This window comes from Polypterus senegalus, chromosome 10, assembly GCF_016835505.1.
Source record: "Polypterus senegalus isolate Bchr_013 chromosome 10, ASM1683550v1, whole genome shotgun sequence".
Classification (NCBI taxonomy): domain Eukaryota; kingdom Metazoa; phylum Chordata; class Cladistia; order Polypteriformes; family Polypteridae; genus Polypterus; species Polypterus senegalus.
In genome coordinates this window covers 145,158,279-145,177,213 of record NC_053163.1, presented here as the reverse complement: position 1 = coordinate 145,177,213, position 18,935 = coordinate 145,158,279, and the positions used below count along the sequence as shown (strand labels likewise).

The following is an 18,935-nucleotide window of genomic DNA, read 5'->3' as shown; positions in this document are numbered from 1 at the left end:
ACACATCATGGCTGTCACTCATTCCCAGCATTCATTTGACGCATCCTCTGAGCACATCCTCAGAAATAAATGCAATGCATCAACAAGTTGCAGTACCAGCCACAAGTTTGGGGGCACAGTGTGATCAAGTTGGCACGTGACATCAGAGTCTCCGTTTACTTTCGACTTGTGACAGAAAACCGCTTTGAGAATTGATGTGTGTGCTTTGATGTTTGATGAATGGTTCAATGTGGTGAAGCAAAATGCCGACATGCAAATAAATTTGTGGTGCTTTTATATTCAAGCATCGCATATTACCGATCGTAATGACACATAGCATCTTCTGTGACATCGTTTTTTCGTAGCATCACAACAGCATTAGAGTGTACAGCAGCATATAAGAGCCACTGAGAAAAAAAATTAAGGACATGGTAAAAAGGTTTATTTTGTGATTAAAGTGAAAATTTTGGCTTTAAACTTGAAATGTCCACTTTAACCTCGTTTATTTTATCAATAAAGTAGACCACTGCAAACATCATCTTAAACCAACCCAGTTGTTAATCACTACATGCTTCTGGGGCTTCCACCTGAACTGACAGCAGCGGCAAGCAGCAATAGATCGCCACACAAAACACATTAAATGTATAATATATTTCAGCTCTCTGCACATTTAGAATCCTTAGATTTATTCTTCATATCACTTTCATGATGAAATGCATTAAACTATACATATTACATTTTACAGGTAAATCGTTAACTTCATTTAAATAATGAATACTGTTAATAATTACACATGTGGGAGCAGCATGGTGACAGAGCGGTAGTGCTACTGCCTTGCAGTAGGGAGTCACAACCCTGGTGTTCCCTGACTGAAGTTTGCATGTTTCCCTGGTGGGTTTCCACATTGTACTCCAGTTTCCTTCCAAAGACATGAAGGTATGGGGATTTGGGGACACTAAAATGAGGCTAGTGTATGTGTAAAAAAAAAAATGATGCCCCGTCCAGGGATTTTGTTTCTGTCTCGCTCCTGATGCTTGCTGAAATAGCCGAATCCCTGGATTAATGTATGTAATCATTAAACATCCTTTTCAGGGATATTGTGGCAAGGTGTCATCAAAATTTAATGGATGTTTCAGGCAATTCACAACACAGCAAAGTCAAATGTTTTCTCAATGTGATATCTCACACTGCCACCTGGTGGAATCTACCAGATTTACATAAAGTACACGCACAAGTAAAAACAGTACACCGCTTGTGAAGCAGTAGCATCCGCTGGAGCACACGTCACGTCACATGAAGTATAAACCAAGCCTAACACACAATCCCTAGCTCTTTGGCGGGTGAGACAGACCTTGGGAGAGTGGTGACTGTTTTAGGTAAGAAAATAAGAAGTCTGACAAAAGAATGAAGATTAACTAGTCCATGGAGTTCATTTGATTAGCTAAAAATATTCCCCCAATACCCACATACTTAAAAATACTTAAAAGTAGTTTGAAAGCAGAAGGGCTTACTGACTTCTGTCTTAAATGCATTGTACCTTTGTGTCTAACAGAGTTCTGAAATAAGCAAATCATAACTAGATGGGTAAATGTTATCATTATACAGAACAACAAAAACATTTCCTGTTTGTTCAATGGATCACACAGAGCTAAATGGAATGTTTAATAACTCAGAAATGGTTTTGAACTTCCCTATAGTCATGTCTCCAACTTAAATGGATCCTATTACACAAACATTAAACATGTACAAATAAAGACAGACACATATATATTATAGTCACACTTCACATATTTTGCTTAGGGAGATACTCACCTTTTGGGAGGCCCCTTTGCGCTTCACTCCACCTTTTGCATGCTTTACTCTTTCTTCGTCAGATTCAGCATCACTACCAGATTCTGCCTTCTTGGGTATGATGTTCTCCTCCTCAGAAGCATCACTTCCTCTGCCACCCTCTATCTCTGCAGCCTCGCTGTCAGAGGAGTTAGCTGCCTGCAGGTGCAACAAGCAAAGCCAGATGCAAAAAAAATAAACAACGTTTTGCACATACGAATGGATATCAGAGATGTGGATTATATGAGACAAGGTCCAAGAGAATTCTTTTCTTTTTTTTCCATGGTGTAATAGGTTTATATACGGTGGGCTGGTGCCCTGCCCGGGGTTTGTTTCCTGCCTTGCACCCTGTGTTTGCTGGGAATGGTTCCAGCAGACCCCCCGTGACCCTGTAGTTAGGATATAGCGGGTTGGATAATGGAGGAGTAATAGGTTTATATGTTTAATATGTCACTGTGCTCTGTACAAAAATATTTTATAAATCTACTTTTCTTTCTACTCAAATGTACAGCTAACACAAAGCCAGATTTAGCACACAGAAGTTCACCATATAAGAACTGTTGGCAAGCATTTTAAGGCAAGACAAGGAAAACTGCGAAATGGGCAATGTGCACTATATCTGTGTGTGAAACTCAGCATGAAATTGTATCCTCTCTTTGTCTTGTTTGGAATTGTATTATTCACCTAAGTGGGGGCCTGCACATGAAGAAAGAGTATAAAGCCTTGGAACATTGCCTGGCACACCTTTGAAGCCAACGGATGGATGGGAGATAACGCCATCCAATCCAGAAAATCCTTCCAGACTCTATACATCGGGCTACCACTGCCGAAATGGGTTTTTGTCATGGCTTCCACGTCTGTTACGCACCATAAACCATCATAAAAGAAAGCCAAGTTATTTCTCCTCGGTCTGTTATGCACCATAAACCGTCATTAAAGAAAGCTAATCCTAGAGGTTCACATACTTTTGCCTCTCACAAATATGTAATATTCGATCATTTTCCTTAATAAATAAATGACCAAGTATACTATTTTTGTCTCATTTGTTTAACTGGTTTCTCTTTATCTACTTTTAGGACTTGAGTGAAAATCTGATGATGTTTTAGGTCATATTTATGCAGAAATATAGATAATTCTAACGGGTTCACAAACTTTCAAGCACAACTGCATTTTGTCTGTGAAGATATGAAATGAAAAAATTTTCTCAGCCACCAAAACAAACTACGTAGGGTAAATAACACAAAAAAAATACTTCTGGGTGGAATATTTCTTTAAAATACTAAATCAAAATTAAATGCAGTATAGCCACCATGCTATATGACACAAGTTTTTATTTATTGCATGGCTGCAGCATTAGTTCTAAACAGAGCCAAAACAGTGATGGAGAACAACGCCAAAAAATAGCTGCCCCATGGCTTTCTTTATTGTTACTTAGAGAAATATTTCGTCTCTATGGATTATGGGTCTGAATACAACCTTATTTACACATTTGGCAGGTAGATGGAAACTGAATGTAGACAGCATTGCTACTAAGACTTTACATAACTGTACTGTATATCCTCTATTAAATTACCCCTTTTTCTTTGCTACTTTAAAAATGGTACTACAGTAATCCCTCCTCGATTGCGGGGGGGTGCGTTCCAGAACCCCCCGCGATAGATGAAAATCCACAAAGTAGAAACAATATGATTGTATGGTTATCTATACTAATAAAAGGCAAAGCCCTCACTCACTCACTGACTCATCACTAATTCTCCAACTTCCCGTGTGGGTGGAAAGCTGAAATTTGGCAGGTTCATTCCTTACAGCTTCCTTACAAAAGTTGGGCAGGTTTTATATCGAAATTCTACGCGTAATGGTCATAACTGGAAGCAGTTTTTCTCCATTTACTGTAATGGAGATGAGCTTCAACGCCATGGGGGCGGAGTTTCGTGTGACATCATCACGCCTCCCACATAATCACGCAGTACATAGAAAACCAGGAAGACCTCAAAAAAGCGCTCAAGAAAACATGCATTATATAATTGAGAAAGCAGCGAAACAATAAGAAGCGAGCGAGTGACATATACAACCATATTCATGAGTTCTGCTACTTCGGAAACAAAGCACGATGTAAACCTACACTTTAAATTAAGTTCATAGACAGGCTGCCGCTGGCGTTTGTAATTTAGTGCCTGCCCATATAAGGCCGTCCGTCAGCGGCAATCCAATAGCAAACTGCCACGGGTAAATACTCACGGGTGAAGGACTGTGCTTACGGAGAGGAAGATGAGATGGTCAGGGTGGTGTTTGACACAAACTCAGCGAAACTGCGAGAGAAAGTTTTAAGTGCCAGGACTAAGGTAACATTAAATAAAGCTATGGACATAGCACGAGATGGCACCAGCACAGCTGGGAACCTTCGATGCAAGTACACCGAGTGGCTCACGTGAACTGGCGCAGTGCACAGATAAAAGCAACAGTTCCAAAGAGGCTGAACAAAAACCGAATTACACAATTGAAAAGGCAGCAAAAAATATGAAGCGTCTGATAAGCATATTCATGAATGCAGCTACTGTGGAAACAAAGCACACGGTGGAAAAAGGCAATGTGTGTCAGGTCTCAGATAAAGAAGACGACGAGCTGTTTATTGATGCAGTAAGAAACGAATCGATGAATGAAACCTGTCATCTTTACAACGATTGACAAACACGGAATGTAACTTGAACACAACACATCCTACAAATACGAACCTGATTGAAAGAAATAATGATAATCAAATCCTTGATGACAGCAACACTCAGTAACACTCTCAAAACAAATACTGTATATTGACAGTCATGTTACGTTATTTTTAAAATGTTCCCTTTTCTTTTTCTACCTTTTTTAACACACTACTTCTCCGCTGCGAATCGCGGGTATATATATATATATATATATATATATACATATATATATACCCGATCTACAGTACATACCCTCGCATAGAGAAGCCACACGCTGTGGCGCAATTGTAGAGTCTTCGTCTCTAATGCCGAAATTCGAGGTTCGATTCCCGAGAGGGGATGCACTGAGTATGTACGCGCTACCGATTCATTTTACCTTCGCATCTCCTTGGTTTTGGGCGTATGAAAAAATATTCGGTTAACTCAGAATCATGTTACGTTATTTTTAAAATGTTTCCCTTTATTAGCACAAGCACAGCTGAGAAGCTTCCATGCATGTACTCCATAACGTTAAAAATAACGCATTTAATCACACTTTCAATTCCAAGCAAACGGGAACTTTTGTCAATGCCTGATTTCCTGGTACATCCATTACACTGATGCACACATCACAGCTACAAAAATGTTAGAGTCGGAATAAAGCGCGTTCCTACGACTGATCATTTCGACTACCCGAGCGAAGCCTTGATAAAAGCATGGTTTTGTGCACACTGAAAAGCAAGCAAAATTAGATGCATTACAGAAAGCGGACTTTGTGGCTCTTACTGGGGATCATTGGACTTCCGTGACCGTTAGTAATTCTAATTACATCTAATTATAAAATGTTCAATGATCACACTGTTTTAGTCTAATGTACAAAATAATTTAATGTTACTCAGAGTTTAAAGATTAAGTTGGTCAAATTACCTTTTATGTTTCTGACTTATTTTTTTAAGAAGAAAAACTGCACTTTATGTTGAAATTTTGGTTATTATTATTTAAAGACAATACTATTCTGAAAATGTACTTAAAGTACTTAAACTACCACTTTATTTTAAGTCTGCCCAATTTTAACCAGGGATGATATTTTTGTTTCTGTTTTGAATTCAAATGCAGTTTAAAGGCTTTTTTTCAGAAATTAAAACAGCCTCAGTTTACAATATTCATGTCCATGTCTATTATTTGATTCTGTCACCCACTAAAACCCTTTTAAATTAAAAAAAAAAACATTTGCGATTTGGGGCAAATTTACGTGTGCGATTACATACGATTAATCAAGATTAATTCTTACACAGCCTCTAATTAATTGGATTAATTTTTTTAATGAAGTCCCACCTAATATATATATATGTGGATATATATATGTAGATTTGTATATATATGTGTATATACAGTATATATGTAGATATGTATATGTGTATATACAGTATATATGTAGATATGTATATGTGTATATACAGTATGTATATATATGTGTGTGTGTATATATACAGTGTATATATATATATATATATATATATATATATATATATATATATATATATATATAGCAACACTCATGACAATGACAAAACAATTACATTGTCAATCATGTTACGTTATTATTAAAATGTTTCCTTTTCTTTTTACTTCTCCGCTGCCAATGCAGGTATTTTGCTATATATATATATATATATATATATATATATATATATATATATATATATATATATATATATATATATATATATATATATATATATATATATATATATATATATATATATATATATATATATATATATATATATATATATATATATATATAAATAGATAGATATGACAACAACACCCATATCAATGACAAAACAATTACATTAACAATCATCTTACGTTATTTTTAAAATGTTTGCTTTTCTTTTTCATAACTTCTTTAACACACTACTTCTCTGCTGCGAAGCGCGGGTATTCTGCTATTTTTATATATTTTAAGCCCTTATAAACTCTCCCGCACTAACATTATTAGAGCCCTCTAGACATAAAATAACACCCTTTAGTCAAAAGTTTAAACTGTGCTCCATGACAAGACAGAGATGACAGTTCTTTCTCATAATTAAAAGAATGCAAACATATCTTCCTCTTCAAAGAATGTGTGTCAGGAGCAGAGAATGTCAGAGAGAGAGAGAGAGAAACAGTCAAAAAATCAATACGTGCTTTTGAATATGCCGAAGCACCGCGATAAAGCAGCATTTTTTAGAGGAGCTTCCGTATCCTCTAGGCAAACAACCTCTGTGCAAACAGCCCCTCTGCTCACACCCCCTCCATCAGGCAGAGAGAGTGAGAGAGACAGAGAAAAGCAAACAATCAAGCACCGCGCGGGAAGCATATCGTATATCATTGAGGAGTTTTAGTTACTATGTAATACAAGCTCTGATTGGGTAGCTTCTAAGCCATCCGCCAATAGCGTCCCTTGTATGAAATCAACTGGGCAAACAAACTGAGGAAGCATGTACCATAAATTAAAAGACCCACTGTCCGCAGAAATCCGCGAACTAGCAAAAAATCCGTAATATATATTTAGATATGCTTACATTTAAAATCTGTGATGGAGTGAAGCCACGAAAGTCAAAGCGTGATATAGCGAGGGATCACTGTACCCAAAAAAAAAAACAACACCAAACACGTACCTGCATCTGCATAATAGCGACAAGACTGTCTTTATGCCATGTAATAAAGCTATGATAATGATGCCTATTGACACGTGATGCTTTAAATTTTAAGTTATCACTATATTACTCATTTTTACAGGTAAATCGTATATACAAAAACTACAAAAGCATGAAAGCTCAAAGTACTGAATTATTCAAAATGTGACATGAAAGGCAAAGTAGTCCTCAAAGTACTGCTTGAATGTTCAAATTTATTTGCAAGAAAAGCTGTGTAAATAATAAACAAAAAAAAAAAAAGTTTGATTAAGGAACCAAGTCATACCGTAAGGGAAATGAAATCCTGCCAGTTGAAAATGCCAATGAGTATTTTAGCAACTAGATCTGCACTGGATCTGAAAAACTAACTGAGGCTAGTGGGCACTGGTGATCAGGAAAACGTGTAACTTGGCTTATTTTGGCAGTACTTCTATTTATACAAATTAAGAAAAATTAAACTAAACTATTCAATGGGGGAGTGTCAAAGTTTCTAGTCTTCTCTGACAGAACAACAACAATATTTATTTCTATAGCACATTTTCATACAAACAATGTAGCTCAAAGTACTTTACATGATGAAGAAAAAGAAAAAAGACAAGTTTTTTTTTTTTTTTTTATAAATATTGTTAGAAATACAGTCAAATATATGATTCCGGGTACTCACCGCAGGATTAGTGTAACTGGCATGTGGGTTATTTTGGATTTCCCACAATCCCTCGTTGAAGCCCTTCCGCTTGTTTGGTTTACTGTATTTATCTCTGCACTTTTCATATGGAAACAAGTCTTTAGCTCCGATGAATGCCCTGAATGTTAAAACAGAAAATTGTATTTTAAAAAGAACGGAAATTTCCAACTTTTTAAGGAAACAAAAGGAAATAAACTGTAAATGTTGCTATTGCTATAACTTTTTTTTTTATTTATTTATTTTTACCTTCAACCTGACAATACCATGGGATGGTATGCTCTATATACGATGTAATTACTTCAGGGGCAGTGGGGTTTCTGTTAATAGGTTAAGGTCCCCCAAGTCTAACAACAGGCAGTAAGACAGTCCCGAGTACTATGTCTAGTCCCCTGCTATACTATACATATTACTGTACATAAGTGACTGTCTTGTACCACTTTTACACTAAACTTAAAAGGGAGTACAGACATGCCAGACTATGTATACATATGCAATGAAAGAAACCATCAATGACTAAGAATTAAGCTAGCTTATAGGAGTAATAATACACACAAACACACACATCCTCTCTATCCATCCATTATCCAACCCACTATGTCCTAACTACAGGGTCACGGGGGTCTGCTGGAGCCAATCCCAGCCAACATAGGGCACAAGGCAGGAAACAAACCCTGGGCAGGGCGCCAGCCCACCGCAGGGCACAAACACATACACCCACACACCAAGCACACACCAGGGCCAATTTAGAATCGCCAATCCACCTAACCAGCATGTCTTTGGACTGTGGGAGGAAACCGGAGCACCCAGAAGAAACCCACGCAGGCACGAGGAGAACATGCAAACTCCACGCAGGGAGGACCCGGGAAGCGATCCCAGGCCTCCTAACTGCGCCACCGTGCTGCCCCCACATCCTCTCTATCTATATCTAATTCAATAGATATCTAGATCGATAAATCAATCGATATACAAACACACTTCTACCATGGCCTTTGACACTGTTGATCAAATTATTTTACTTGATCGCTCTCTCTATTTCAGCGTAGACAGAATCAGATGATATGGCTGCATTCATTCAAGAATGTTCTGTTTAAAGAGAATTCTGTGGTGACCTTAGGGTTTGAGTCTTGGTCCTTTATTAATTCATTTATATTTGCTACTGTCAGCTGTCATTATTCACAGCTTCAATGTTTTCTTTCTTCAGTATGCTATGATGCTTAACTACATCTGCCCCTGGAACCTGATAGATTTAACTCCCTTCTTTCTCCAACTGCATTGATGCCATTGAAGACTGAATAACCTCCAAAGTAAACCACACAGGTGTGTTTGATTGTTTTCTTTATGCAAACACATTAGAAAGTTTAAAAAAAAAAAAAAAATTGTCCACAGAAAATGCAGGAGCCTGAGGCATTCGATAAAAAGACTGCCTTAGGCATCAGTAATAATGAACAGCTTTACATATATTAAAATAAATATATTGCAATGGGGAACAGAGAACACAGGGATTAGCACTGCTGCCTCCCAAATCCAGTGACCCAGAGTTTGCCCATTCTTTCAGAGTACACCTTGGGTGCCGAGTTTTCCTCTTGCATCGCTAAGGAGAACAGGTATGTCTGGGCATAGCTAGTGTTCCTGGCAAATTCCACTTAGGGATTTTTCACATTGTAAATAAAAAGCACGGCCATGTTAACGTCAGAGCCATTTGTTTGCATGTATACAATATGAACACATATAATGCCTTGCTCGCTGGACTAAGCAGGTTAAGGAATTGGATAGATAGACGCTTTCATATTTACTTACCCAACTTTTATTTTACACATTTGCATACAAGACCCAAATGAATAATACACAAGTGCTACTGATGTCATCTGTTATTCCACTTTCCAAATCACTGAAAAAGTTCACCTGGGCCAGATGCCTATTCTACCAGCAGCATATGAGATGTGGGAAAAAATGGTCATATTGTGCTCATCTCTGTCTCCATGTAAACATTAAATAGACATGAAAATAGTACACTACACTTTAAGGTCTAGTTTAAACATGAAGTGTCCACGCTGGGTGTGAGGGCCAGATGACAAAAATGACAACAGATTTGGAGACAAGCGTGCAGATTTTGCTGTGCATGGCGCATGGAAATTTAGAAAACTTCACAGCATGGCAGCCGTGTGTCCACAATGGTGACAAGCAAAAACATTTGAAAAACATTTGGTTGCTCACCGTGCGCATGCTTTGCATTGCATTCTGTGCCATGACTTCATGTAGTAATCCTAACATAACACAACATCTTAAAGATTTTGTTTCATACGTGCAAGGACAAGCTTCAGAAATGCTATGTATGATTTATAGTAAATATATTCATGCCTGATGAAAGCCTAAACTGCAGTCATTATGGTAAATTGCGCAGATTTGTAAAAATGCAGGTGAGGTGCTGCCATAAACATAAGTTGACTGAGAAATCTTTATTGATCATATGCTTTAAATTTAAACAACAGACAATTTCTATACATATATCAAACATACACACACAGCAAATACTGATGAAACTCACTCACTTTCATATAATATGCAACAAACCTGTTTCACAGCAAATCATTACCATTACAAAGTCTAACTGCTGAAAGTACAAAAGGTCCCTTATGTCACAATATTTTATTCTATGTTGCAGGACTCTACCCCATTAGAACAATTATTGCACAAACAGGCTATTTTGCCAGATAAAGTCTCAACAGTCCTATTCATCTACTCTCTTTCAAATTATATCAAGACTAGGAGGCTCTGCTCCCTGCTCGCTTCACTCGCCAACCCCGGGGCGGGCACTACGCACCAGTCACTTTGCATCTCTACCACTAGCATATGTGGATTTCACTTTCACCAAACAACAAATCTTTTAATTCTTGCGGATAGGCCTCTTCATTGGGAAGAAACACTACTTTTCCCTGATGTAATCACAAAATAGACGATCTACAAGTGTCTGACTTAAAGTTTAAAGCCAAACAATATCTACATACTTCTGTTATATCACCTATGTCCATATATTCAATCTCTTTTCGCTTTTCCTTTTCCATATTTTCAATTTGTTAGCGCTAATGCGATCTTTACTATCAGTTTTTTGAGACTTTCAAATTTTAGTCCTTTCATAATCTCTAACCTGCTCTGCATGTTTATCACGCCAACATTTTTGAACCTCTTTACAACGTTTAACTTTGTCTCCTACTCTTTGTCTTTTATTTCTGACCCTGACTGGAGCCGAGAGCGCAGGAACTGCGCATTAGCATTCACATGAATGAGAAGTCACTGAACCGTGAGCGTGGTTCTAAATATTTGAGAGGAGCGCCGGACTTGTCAAAATCTCTTGGCAAAAAGTCTCGTCTCGCGTGACCTGAAAATATCTCTCGCGGGAGTTGAAACTATCTCTGAGAAAGTCTCATCTCAGGATTTCCTTTTATAACAGAGAGCTATGTTTCAACTATTTCTAGAATCCTTTTCTGTATCACACTACTTGGCAATCAATGCCAGGCATCTGTAACTCTCCATGTGAAGGAAAACGTTTCTGACATTTGTGTGAAATCTACTCTGTAACTAGAGTAAAAAAATAACTAAACAGCACTACAATTTGTGAGCCAAATATCCTTACATTTAGTGTGCATACATACATTAGGACAGAATACTGTATAAGGCTTACTAACAAGTTGAAGATTTTTTTTTTTCCCCTGGCAATGTCTGAACTGTGAGATGGAACCTTAAAACCTTTTAGTGATTGCAGCAGGTTCAGTGTTCACAGATAATGAAAGAAATGGCCATATTGGGATAAGGGAGCATAACTCATATATTGCCTGGGTCAGTAGAACATGCAAATAGCTCACTGAATGTGCTAAAGTAGAAGAACAGAGCCTAAACCATTCATAGTATTGGTCAGTGGAATGTACGAGTATAAAGCCTGGTGGAGCTTCATTCAGCTGGAAGCCACCCTGTACAGATGCACCTAGCAGAAATGCCTATTCCAAACATGGATATATAATTGTCAAAGATCACACTGAAAAACTGTAAGACAACCATATTATTCCATGGAATGTCTTCCTCTGTATGTATGTATGTATGTATTGTGGCAGACGACTAGGGACCTTGCTCCACCGAGACGCCTGGAGAAGGGAAGGACCGGGAGAGGGGCAATATTTTCCCTGGGGCGCATGAGGGCAACCCCCCTGGATTACATTGCCTGGACAATCCCAGAACTCTGGATGGCAGCACTTCTACCACACCAGGAAGTACTGCCGGAAGAGGAACCAATTGCATCTGGAGTGCTTCCGGGTGCCCATGCAGCACTTCCGCCACACCAGGAAGTGCTGCAAGAAGTTCATCAGGGTGCACCTGGATCACATCCGGGTACAACATAAAAGGGGCCGCCTCACTCCATTCGGGGAGCCGGAGTCGGGTGGCAGAGGACACAGTTTGCGAGGGTGGAATGGAGGTGGCCAAGGAAAGGAAAGGAAAGAGGACTGTGAGCTATTTCTGCATTGGTTGGTGCTGTGTGCAGAAGAAGAAATATAATAAAAACGGAAAGGGAAGGAAAGGAAAGAGGACTGTGAGGTACTTGTGCATTGGTTGGTGCTGTGTGCAGAAGAAGAAAAATAATAAAAACGGAAAGGGAAGGAAAGAGGACTGTGAGCTATTTGCGCATTGGTGGGTACAGCGTGGAAAAGAAGAAAAATAATAAAAACGTGTGTTTTGGGACATTTTGTCTCGGTGTCTGTCTGTAGCCGGCCTCGTCTTTCACAATATGTACGTATGTATATTTTATATACTGTAATGCAGGGGTGTCATGGAGGGCCACTGTGGATGTAGGATTTTATTGTAACTCTTTTGTTAATTAGTGACCAGTTTCTTTTACTAATTAACTTCCACTGCCTTATTTGAAATTGACTTGCTATTTCAGACACACATGACCAGCTAACCTGTGTTCATCATACAATATCTGAAAATAAAGAAAGGTGAAGGTCACAGTAATGTTGATTTGCTCAGGTGCATAAAACATTTTGATGATTCTCTTAGAAAAAAGAAAACCAAGTGTTTTGAAATTGTCTTCAGAATGAGAGTCACCAGCAAGCAATGGAGATAAATAATTGGTTTAATTAACAACGAGAATAGTCTTCTAATTCAGAAACTGGTTGGAGAGAAATAGGTTGGAGTTAGCTGGTCATCTGTTAGCTCAGTCAACAGAGTCATTTTTGTTTGGCTGCTGTTTAAGGGAAAAAAGAAAGAAAGAAGAAGAAGAAAAAAAAAAAAAAAAAAAAGAGGACAGAGTCTTTAAAAACACAGCAATCGAAGGGAAGAAAAGTAAATTAACAACAGAAACTGGTCCGTGATGAAGAAAGTGGCAGGAAGGAAGACCAGCAGCCACAAAGGCCCTCCAGGATCAGGGATGCAACAACCTTGCTGTAATGTATATTAGTAGTGAAAGCTGCATTTAAAAGCAAGTTAAATATATCCTTTCCTTATTACCATATTTCTCCTTTCTAAATATCCCCGCCAGAGTTACTGGAAAGCAATAGGTTTAAAGTAGGAGCTGCAATTCTCAAAAAACACATTCCTACAGAGCATGTTCCCCATTGGATACATACCCTTAAATAGTTTGTATCTGTCACTGCAGGGTCTTGCTGAAGTCATAAAGTAACAACTGGAATCTACTGTACTGAGTGCTGCCATATTTTTGAACACTTCAGACATGTTCTTCGTAAGGTCTGGTTAAAGGTTCAACTCCTCCAATCATTCTTCATATCTTATACGTAATGTTCCTGGAATCAATCTAGTCGCTGCAATTTTTCTAGCACTGGTTTTCTTTTGTCTCATTACTCTGCTATGTCTTTTGTAATAAGGAGATCAAAACACAGCACTCCAGATCATGGCAGCTGCTATACCTGTTCATACTCATGTCATTGATCCAACTGACTTGGCCTATTTTAGTCAAGTATTACAGTTTAACTTTAATAAAGCAAATTTCCAAAGGCACAGATCAGACCAAATAATTTCCCCTTAAGGACAAATAAAGTTCTGTCTATCCATTTATCTATCTAATGAAAAACAGAAACATATAACACTTGAGTTATTAATAATGCAAATAAATAGTTAATGAAATGCATTATACAGCTTGCAATTGTATGATAACATATAATAAGAAATACAGTCTTTACTTGTGGTAACTATATATACTTGGTAGCTTCTAAAATTATTAATATGAACGTTTGTAAAATGTATATTTGTACACTGTGATGAAAATCTAAGGTGATGTTTCACACAATTCCCCAATGGATTCGAACACATCAATTCATACTGCCCAAATATTAAACAGCTAACAGAGTGGAGAAAAGCAAAATATTTCTGTTCTCTGTGAGGCAAGTTGTAGTCAGTTGTTAATTTAAATAAGTGCTACATTCACAGATTAGCTTTATTTCAGGTTGAACCTGATCAACAATACATAAAATAGAACTCTGCAATCTACTCAATCCAATACAGGATCACGGAGAGTCAAAGCAGCAACAGGCGGAAGACCCACTCACATACAGAACCAAAATGATTTAATTAAGAACTGCCAATTCTCCTACTATACATGTCTTTGGAAATATGGGATGAAAACACAAAGGAAATGGGAGAACATGTAAAGTCTACATGAACAACTACCAGGTGTGAGATTTTAGCCTGGGATTGCTAGATCAATGACGAAGCCAAACTAACTACTATACCACTTTGCCACAGTGGATCTGAACTCATAAATAAAAAAATAATTGCATGCTCACATTCAAAAAAGCTGCAATTTATACATTTTGGATTAACTCACCATTCTAACCAGGTACTATACAGTATGTGTGTGGGTTAATATATGTTGGTAGGCCAGTCCATGGACTGGCATTTTATCCATTGTTAATTCCTGCCATATGCCTAATGCTGCCAGGGTGAGGACTGCAAACACTGAATGAAATGACCTCAACAGTAGAATGGATGGATGCTCAACTCATCTGTATAGTTTAATTATAATTATTAATACCACCATCCAGGGAAGGTTTCTGCCTAGCTGAAAAGACTCACACCAGACATTTGTAGCTGTGAACTTGATTAAAACACACTTGAGAATGCTATTATCTTTTTTGGTATGGCAAAGAAGGAGTTTGCACAATTCAAGATAACCCCAGGATGACACATACAACCAACAAAAAACAAATACGCTTTGAATTGAGTATATAGCAGCCTTCTCACCGTAAATTAACTCTTAGACTACTTTATTGCTATAACAATTTTTTCCCCTACTTCTATAATTACAACATTGGCAGAAGAAGTGACACATTTGGGATCATATAGCACATCAGAGATGGAGTTCAAAATAGTACAACCTTAATCAGGAGAACTAGTGATGTGCGGATATAAATCAGACGATGCTCACTAAAATAAGGAAACCTGTTTGGTGATTGGCAGATTGGCCAATCACAAAAAGGGCTTTTATCAGAATCTACTACTCTAAGCATCTTGTAATTTAGTTGTAGTATTATAGTAGTTAAGCTAGCACACATCTTTTTTTGCTGCAAACTTTATGTAAACAGAGAGCAGTAAGGCACACAATAAGCAAGCTTGTTACTTTCTCGTATATGAAGTATAGGGAAAGTATTGTAATCGTCCAAAAATTTGACCTTGAGATTTTGATGAATCTCAACATTCCAAAAATACCATTTTTGTGTTGTGCATAAACACGATAACTTGAGTTTGCTTTCACTTAGGTCGCCCAAATTTTGCATGCAAGTATTAGGTATAAAAAGTAGATTTCTATCAACGTTTGAGCTATTTCCGCTAACTGAAAGTACTTTTATTATTCATGCTGCTGCCGAGTCTGATTTATTCAACTTTACTTATATAATAATTGTTCAATATATTATTAATTTAACTTGATTTGTTGCTGATGGTTCTTTAAATGTACATAATATAAAAAATAATCATTGTCCTGCAGTTTACTCCTCAAATATCCATCCCCATATCTGACTAAACGAGAAAGTCGAGGGGAGACCACTCCCAATTTTTTTAGGTGCAGCAGTTCATATTTTCATTAGAAAAATGTGTTAATTTTTTATTTGCACTTCATATTGTTACACTGGTGTGCTTGGTGTGTGGGTGTGTCTGTGTGTGTCCTGCGGTGGGTTGGCACCCTGCCTTGTGCCCTGTGTTGGCTGGGATCGGCTCCAGCAGACCCCCATGACCCTGTGTTCAGATTCAGCGGGTTGGACAACGAATGGATGGATTCTTACACTGTGGACCCCGAGCTTCGCAATTTCGTTTGTCTGTACACTTGTATATGGGTTGAGATGACAATAAATTTCACTTTGACTTGACTTTGTGAGACAGCTAGTCAGGTATGGCACAAGTATTTCCATATTTCTACAGCTGAAAAATAAGCATCTTATTTAAAGTCATTGGTAACAGCTTGCCACTTTGTGTTTAAAACGTACATTTCCATGCCGCACTACCACATTAATAAGAAATTAAAAAAAAAAAACTTGGATCCCTGGCAAAAAATGAAATGAAAAACCTACAAACATCAAGATGGGGTTCTCCTCCCTCCCCGATACTTTACTTACGTTTCATGTGTGCCAAAAAAGAATATATGATATTTATTCGGGGGTGGCTTCACTGCACCCTCAGCAACATCTTCGATCTAAGAAGAAGAAAAAAAATGTGTAAATGGCATAAACACTTCATAAAATTAATAAAATACTCTTAGTGAATGTATATTTCAAGATGTCTCGGTCTCTGTGCAAGAGCCATTTGGTAGTTATTTAAGTTATATTAAATGTTTGCCTATATATTAGTGCATAGTCTATGGGAGGTTCTTACAACCCCGACAAGCTGAATTGAATTGGTATATTCTTACGATTTCTTGTCCCTCTGATTGCAGATTCGTCTCAGTGAGTGACCTGCCTTGCCGTAGGTAAAACATGGAGGGCACACGGTTTCAAACTGTGCCTTAATGTGCTCAGTTGTATGTGCAGAGACGTACGTTTAGAACGTACTGATTGTGAAGTAAAGCATTGAGAAATAACTCACCCTGAAGTATAGAAACAATTGAAGTTTAACAAGAAGAAACATTTTGCCTTTTTTGTTTGCCTTTTATTCTACGTGTATAACAACTCATCTCTATTCTTGTGTGGACTGTTTGCTTGAATTTTCACTAAAATTTTTTAAAATGAACTTTTGGACTGAGAAGTCTTTTTCAGCACACGTTTGACCCGTGCTTGATCCTGCCTTACCTTCCAGCAGCTACACTCTAGGAAATGACATTAATGAAAGCAAACAGCCACCTGTGCTCAAAATAATGCTATTATTATACACGCTACCTGTAGAAGACTATAATTCAATTAGTGATAACAGTATCTCTAACAGATGGTTTTAAACCCCAGATTAGAGCAAGATGAATAAAATACTACAAATGTCAAGTCTTTCTGTATCTTGTAATTTATAAAAATCTAGACACCCGCCAGTCCTCAATACCAATCCCCCTTCAGGTGACCTAATTTCAAGACTAATTACAGCAAATTGTAAACAAAATAATAAGCAAAACATGAATCACATTTTCACATTCACATTCTGTTAGTTAAGCATTTGACACAAGTGATAAAATGAAAATAAAAAAAAACGGTTTCTTATGCGGGTGGCACTGTGACACAAGGACTGTCATTACTCTCTAACAACTCCAGAGTCCCAGGTTCAAAATCTGGCTTCAGCACTGACTGTATTCTCCCCCATTACTACAGAATTTGTCACCACATCACAAATACATGCATGTTCAGCTCGTTGGTGCCTTTTTTTTTGGCCCCAGCCAATATAATCAACTTCATCCCCATTAAATCCTGTAAGTGACAAAGTTGATAAAAAAGCAAATTTAGGGGGGAAAAAAAAACCATTCAATTTAAGTTAGTACCTTAACCTGCCCGTATAGCAAGTATTGCTTCATGCACATTTTTTGCTCACGTTCAGTGTCCTATAACTGCCATCAGAACTGTAGACTGGGAAGCCGCCATTTTACACGAGAACATAAGAAATTTGCCAAATGAGAGAAGACCATTCAGCCCATTATGACCGGTTTGATTCGTTAATAGCTAAGCTATCCCAGTATCTTATCCACATATTACTTTCTGCTTCTCTGTACTCTGTTCCAGATTCTCTCAATTCTTTGCGTACAGAGGTGCTTCCAGACTCCAGTCCTAAATGCAGTTCCCCCTTAACTTCCATTGATGTCACCGAGTATGTGATTGACAATTAAGGTGAAATAATTCTGCTGAATTTACAATATTATTGCCTTTGAAAACCTGGGTTAAGTCCTCAGTCTCTTCTGCTCAAGGCTACTCTGTAAGCTGTAGAGAAGGGTTTCTCAGATTCAGTCCTGGGGTACCGCTGTGGTCGCAGGTTTTTATTCCAAACATTTTTCCGTTCCAGAATTTCTTTTATGGTATTCTTTTTAACTCTCTTTTTTTTCTCTCTGGATTTCCTCTTCTTTAAATCATACCCACATACTGATAACTAGTGATGAACAGTGACAGGTAAATGCTAAAGGGGAGCAGCTCCTTCAGTAATCTGTTCATTCATGTGTTAATCAGAAAAGAAAAAAAAGGCTAAAATGTAAGTGTAATGGTAATATAATGTATTACAGTCCAAATGAGTCACACAGCCCCTTTTCAACCCTGACATACTAAAAATTCCACTGTTTTCACAGTTCCTTAGATTCCATTGCCTCTGCAGTGATGAGGATGAAGCACTCAGAATGAGGAGGTTTTTCATTGATAGAAGATTCTCATCTTAGGTTATAGAAAGGGCCCTCCATCAAGCCAGTAGCAGACCTCACAATAGTCACTCTAATAATAACACCAATAATGAAACCTGTACCCCCCTGTTCCTACCATTCCACCCTAACACTCTCCCCCACAGGTCATTACATTTCTCCATTTTACAAACTGATCCTTCCACAGGAGCCTTTTCAACGGTCGACCACCTAACCTACACAAACCTCGCGCCCACAGCCCATTTCACAGAGGAGAGAGACAC

General features: G+C 37.8%; 1 protein-coding gene across 1 annotated transcript in view; it reads right to left on the bottom strand.

Moving 5' to 3' along the window:
* hdgfl2 (HDGF like 2) overlaps positions 1-18,935 on the bottom strand; it is a 78,784-nt gene that overhangs the window by 58,148 nt on the left and 1,701 nt on the right. The window contains exons 2-4 of the mRNA XM_039766981.1: positions 16,475-16,551; positions 7,842-7,980; positions 1,792-1,968 (exon numbers count right to left, since the gene is read on the bottom strand). Coding sequence (XP_039622915.1) covers positions 1,792-1,968; positions 7,842-7,980; positions 16,475-16,551 — 393 coding nt within the window. The remainder of the gene's footprint in view (positions 1-1,791; positions 1,969-7,841; positions 7,981-16,474; positions 16,552-18,935) is intronic.